The sequence below is a fragment of the Polyodon spathula genome, unplaced genomic scaffold (genome assembly GCF_017654505.1).
Source record: "Polyodon spathula isolate WHYD16114869_AA unplaced genomic scaffold, ASM1765450v1 scaffolds_799, whole genome shotgun sequence".
NCBI classification, from domain to species: Eukaryota; Metazoa; Chordata; class Actinopteri; order Acipenseriformes; family Polyodontidae; genus Polyodon; species Polyodon spathula.
The window spans coordinates 1,071-7,000 of record NW_024472286.1 but is presented as its reverse complement, the minus strand read 5'-3'; the positions used below and the strand labels follow the sequence as shown (position 1 = coordinate 7,000).

The 5,930-nt window shown below is 50.6% G+C and overlaps 1 protein-coding gene across 1 annotated transcript; it reads left to right on the top strand.

The window, feature by feature from the left end:
- Positions 1–198: 198 nt before the first annotated feature.
- Positions 199–5,296, top strand: LOC121308902 (collagen alpha-1(II) chain-like; the record flags this gene model as incomplete). The annotated part of the gene is made up of 12 exons (XM_041241621.1): positions 199–306; positions 1,614–1,667; positions 1,937–2,044; positions 2,154–2,207; positions 2,323–2,430; positions 2,549–2,602; positions 2,991–3,098; positions 3,209–3,497; positions 3,850–3,899; positions 4,109–4,246; positions 4,645–4,887; positions 5,104–5,296. Coding segments are annotated over 12 exons (1,461 nt in total), but the record flags the coding sequence as incomplete, so codon positions are not given.
- Between the last annotated feature and the right edge of the window lie 634 nt (positions 5,297–5,930).

Here is a 5,930-nt window from a genome sequence, read left to right as displayed (position 1 = left end):
TAAAAGGGTTAATATAAAAACCCTTAATAGTGCTAGATGAATAATCAAATCCAAGCTCAGCCTTAGTGGAAAACACTCTGACCAGCTGTAAAACTGTGGCGTTAGGACTCCCGTCCATCGAGGAGAAGCTGTATGTTAGCTAGGCTAGGCCAGGTATGTCTGCATGTGTGTATAACCTGCTCCTCTCTGATGTCTTAGGGTGAACCCGGCAAACAAGGAGCTCCTGGTGGCGCTGGAGACCGGGGACCCCCTGGACCTGTCGGACCCCCAGGCCTGTCTGGACCTTCCGGAGAACCTGGCAGAGAGGTGAGTACAGAGACCCCGGCCGCCCCTGCACGCTGTGCGCTGTGTGAGACTGCAGCGGCACTACTGCCCCGTACGTTGTGCCTACTTAAACTGCGCCTGTCTGGTGTGCTGCTGCTGACTGTAGTTATATATACAGTCTGGCTGTAGCTACAGAAATGTGCAGTGATACTGTACAAAAGACATGAGTGTAAATGCATGGCTTCACTGCAGCTGTGAACATTACACTGTGACTGTAGCTATGAACGTTACACTGTGACTGTAGCTATGAACATTACACTGTGACTGTAGCTATGAACGTTACACTGTGACTGTAGCTATGAACATTACACTGTGACTGTAGCTATGAACATTACACTATCTGACTGTAGTTCTGTAAAACTGAACAGTCTAACTTCTGTACTTGCAAAAATATATTTTGACTGTAGCTGCAGAGTAAAACCATGGCAGACTGTAACAATAAAAATATGTTGTCTGACTGTAGCTACAAACACAGTGTCTGAGTGGAGCTTGAATCGCACACACTGTGTCTTACTGTAGCTACAAACATGCACTGTCTGGCTGTCACTCCGTACTCTAACTGTTGCTTCAAAAGCACACTGTCTTTGCTTTGACTGTTTACTCTGAATGTACAGTAGGAGTAAACATCCACTGCCTGTAGCTGTGTGACTGTAGCTTCAGTCGAAAGCACTCTCTAACTGTAGCTGTACGCTGCCTGACTGTAGCCACAAACATATACTGTGACTGTTGCTACAAACATGCATTGTCTGACTGTAGCTACAATCGCACACACTGTGTCTAACTGTAGCTGTATACTCTGACTGTAGCTTCAGTCGAAAGCACTCTCTAACTGTAGCTGTACGCTGCCTGACTGTTGCTACAAACATATAATCTGACTGTTGCTACAAACATGCATTGTCTGACTGTAGCTACAATCTCACACATTGTGTCTAACTAGCTGTATACTTTGACTGTTGACTCTGACTGTAGCTTCAATCACACACTGACTGAAGTTGTACATTGTCTGGCTGTAGTTACAAACATACACTAACTGTAGTTGTATACTCTGACTGTTGCTTCAGAAATACATTGTCTGACTAACTTCAGTCGCACACACTGTGTTTGACTGTAGCTGTGCACTGTCTGACTGTAGCTACAAATACTCTGACTGTAGTTTTATACTGTCTGATTGTAGTTTCAGACACAAAGACAGTCTGATTGTAGCTGTATACCAAACACTGTTTATTTCAAAGTAGATTTCCATACTCTGTGGTGTAATATTTCTAACGTTGCCCCTTTTCACCTCACAGGGCAACCCTGGATCAGATGGTCCTCCAGGTAGAGATGGTTCCGCTGGCATCAAGGTGAGCTTCCCAGCTTGGGGCGTGCGGGAGATCTGCCCTGACTTCAGATCGAGAGCTTGGTTTAACTTGCTGGACACTGCAGGCATAGATCAAAAGGACACAGGGATGATAATGCATGCACTACAGAAACTCAATTCAAATACAATCCCGTCTGTGTTTAACAGTCTGTGTTTGTAGTTTTTAGCGGGGTTACCTGTGTGCAGCATACAGGGCTGGGTGGGTGTGGTCTACAGGGGTCTTGACGGTGTGTGCTTTGTCTCCCCCTACAGGGCGACCGTGGTCAGACAGGCCCAGCTGGTGCTCCCGGTGCCCCTGGCGCCCCAGGCTCCCCCGGACCTGTTGGCCCAACTGGCAAACAAGGAGACAGAGGAGAGTCTGTGAGTGCCACCCTTAACCACGCCACGGCTGTGGCGCAGAGTGTCAGACACCGTGCGTTGAAAACTCCAGCAGCGGATCTTGTAACCGGTTCTGTTTCCTCTCTTCCAGGGCGCACAAGGACCTGCTGGACCTCCTGGGCCCGCTGGCGCTAGAGGAATGGCTGTAAGTGTCTCCTTCCCATACAGAGATCCGTCTATCTGTCGTGTCGAGCTCTGTGTGAGAATCCTGTACTGCTTTGTGAGTGTGAAGCTGACAGGAGTGCATGTCTTTGCCTCAGGGACCCCAAGGACCCCGTGGAGACAAGGGCGAGGCCGGAGAGACCGGAGAAAGAGGACAGAAGGGACACCGCGGCTTCACTGGCCTGCAGGGTCTTCCCGGACCTCCAGTAAGTCGCCCCCTTTTGCCGCCGTCCACAGGGCGCGCTTCTGAAACATTCTGGTATCGCCATGCTCCGCTGCCTGCTGTGAATGACCCCCCCTGTCTCTCTCTGCCTCTCTTTGTAGGGCACTGCTGGAGACCAAGGTGCTGCTGGTCCTGCTGGCCCAACTGGTGCAAGAGTAAGTACCGACCCGCGTGTTCCCGGTTGATGTCGCATTGATAGGCAAGCTGCAATGCACAGCACACACACAGTAAAATACAACCCGTATTAAACATGTGAAACGGTAGGAGAAAGGATATACCCGCAGTGAGCAGTCTCAGCTCAGACCACTCTTTCACTGAAGGAAAAAAAACACACATCAGAAACAGGGCTTTAAACAGTAAAACAGAAAACCTCATCGAGCAAGCTCTGCAAGAGCTCTGCAATGAACTCCTTGCTCCACACGCACACACGCCACTTGTGGATTGGGCTCTCTGTGCCACCGCCCTGTCATACTGGCGCACCGGGCTCTTAGACCCAGATGAGCACCCTGTTATTAACCCTTTGTCTCCTGCCCCCTTCTCTAGGGCCCACCCGGCCCCGTCGGTCCCCATGGTAAGGACGGTTCTAACGGCCAGCCCGGTCCTATTGGCCCACCTGGTCCTCGTGGTCGTTCTGGAGAAGTTGGCCCAGCTGTAAGTACCCCGCTTTGAACCTCTTGTAGAAATCCTATTCACAGTGTCTCTTCCAATAGGAGGTGTGTGTCTCCCTGCTCTCCTGACGTCTCCTCCCTTCTCCCCTGCAGGGTCCCCCTGGTAACGCCGGACCCCCTGGCCCCCCTGGTCCTCCCGGCCCCGGAATCGACATGTCCGCCTTCGCCGGGCTGGCTGCTCCCGAGAAAGCCCCAGATCCCATGAGGTACATGCGGGCTGACGAGGCCTCCAGCTCCCTGAGGCAGCACGACGCCGAGGTCGACGCCACCCTCAAATCCCTCAACAACCAGATCGAAAACATCCGCAGCCCTGAGGGCTCCAAGAAGAACCCGGCCCGCACCTGCAGAGACCTGAAACTGTGCCACCCCGACTGGAAGAGCGGTGAGTCCGCGCCCCAGAGAGCAACGCTCTCCAAACCACATTGCTGTCTGCGAAACCCCTTGATAGAATCCCACTTCATTTTAGGAGAAGCTTTCATTCAAAGAGACTTACAGATACGAGGGCGTGAACTATACATCACAACTGCAGTAAGACCTCGGTTTTACGTCTCATCCAAAGGATGAGATTGTGTTTTAATTGAGTGCACCTGTAGTCCGATCACTATAACTGCAGTCAGATTGGGGTTACGGTTATAATAAGGCGTCTCAGTGCAGTTACGGTACAGTAGAGGTGCAGTGTAACCAAAGCTATCTGGAGTCCTATTCCGAGCCCTTCTCCCTCCCTCCCTCTGCAGGAGACTACTGGATCGATCCCAACCAGGGCTGTGCGGTCGATGCCATCAAGGTGTTCTGCACCGGGGACCAGGTCGTGCGATGCCTGCCGATTGGCGAGCGTCAGATTATAATAAGGCGTCTCAGTGCAGTTACGGTACAGTAGAGGTGCAGTGTAACCAAAGCTATCTGGAGTCCTATTCCGAGCCCTTCTCCCTCCCTCCCTCTGCAGGAGACTACTGGATCGATCCCAACCAGGGCTGTGCGGTCGATGCCATCAAGGTGTTCTGCAACATGGAGAGCGGGGAGACCTGCGTGTACCCCAACCCAGCCAGCATCCCCCGCAAGAACTGGTGGACCAGCAAGAGCTCGGACCGCAAGCACGTCTGGTTCGGAGAGACCATGAATGGAGGATTCCATGTAAGTGTCTCGTTTGACTTGCTGCTTACAGTCTCGATCAGAGGCTGTCCCCAAGTCCTAGTAAAATAACTGCTTTCAGCAATTACAGATTTCAGGTTTCACTCTACTTTGTGAAGCAAGGCAAGTTAATTCAATAGGGTGATGCAAAACTTAGTGCTACCTTACCCCTTTCTACAGAGTTGCTTCATTGCCATTGCAAGCGCCTAGCAGCTTGCTGAAGCTGCAGTCAAGGTTGGAGAACAAAAGGTCAAACACACACACACACACACACACACACACACACACACACACACACACAGAGCATCATCCTGTCTCTCTGCTAGAAGCAACACAGAGCACTTTTGTCAGCCCGGATTGAGCATCACCCACCCTGACCAGCTCTCTGTCTCCCCCTGCAGTTCAGCTATGGTGATGACAGCCTGGCCCCCAACACTGCCAGCATCCAGATGACGTTCCTGAGACTGCTGTCCACAGAGGCTTCCCAGAACCTCACCTACCACTGCAAGAACAGCATCGCCTACATGGACCAGAGCGCCGGCAACCTGAAGAAGGCCGTCCTGCTGCAGGGCTCCAACGACGTGGAGATCAGAGCCGAAGGGAACAGCCGCTTCACCTACAACGTGCTGGAGGATGGCTGCACGGTGAGTCAACAGTGCTGTGTGAGCCCGGGGGCAAGACCAGCTCGGGCTATGTGAGCCCGGGGGCAAGACCAGCCCAGTGCAGTGCAACACTTCTGTCTGGTTCCACTTCTGTCTTCTGCCTCTCGATAGCGCTGCTTCTCATTCCCCGCGCTGGCGAGCTCTGTGAATAGTATCCAGCCTCACAGCTTTTAACACACTTGTTTCCTCCTCTTGCAGAAACACACTGACCGATGGGGCAAGACGGTAATCGAGTACAAGTCTCAGAAGACGTCCCGCCTGCCCATTGTGGACATTGCACCCCTAGATATTGGAGGGTCGGACCAGGAATTCGGCGTCGACATTGGCCCAGTCTGCTACTTGTAAAATAACTTAAAAAGAGTCAAGAAAAAAACAAACTCACTCAACTCAACAAGAAAGAAAAAAACAATCTCTTTTTTTTTTTTTTTTTTTGTTTTTTTTGTTTATGGACGTTTAAGTACTTTCCAGTCACTCCTAGGACTTCTGCACTGAATGGCTCCATGAACCCCACCCGTGATCCTCACAGCTTCCGGGCTTCCCAAGACCGGAGCAGGGCCTGCGAACAAACGCTAACGAGCAAAACAAACAAACAAAAAAACCTTGCTGTTATTTATTTATTGTCTTCCTGTAAGATTTAAAGGGGTCAGAGGTGTGTTATGAAATGGTTTGGTAAGAAGTAGCCCCTCTCTAGAAACCCGCCATATCAGCGTCCCTCCCCCGCCCCGGGGCCATATCGGGGCGTCAACCGCTAACGAGCAAAAACAAACAAACTAGGCAACCAGCAAGTTCAGCGTCCGCACATTTGGCCTCGCCCGTCACAGTGTATATCTGCAGAAGTGCTGTGTATTATAATAAAATAATGGTGCTATTGTTGTAAAACGGTCTGTAATTTTTCAACAATTGATATAAAAGATGTTTTTTTTGATGTGTTAAAAAACCGGTCTGGTAATTTTTTCACAATTGATATAAAAGATGTTTTTTTTGAAAGTACGTTGTTCGATCTGGGCTTTGTGTTTAATATATTT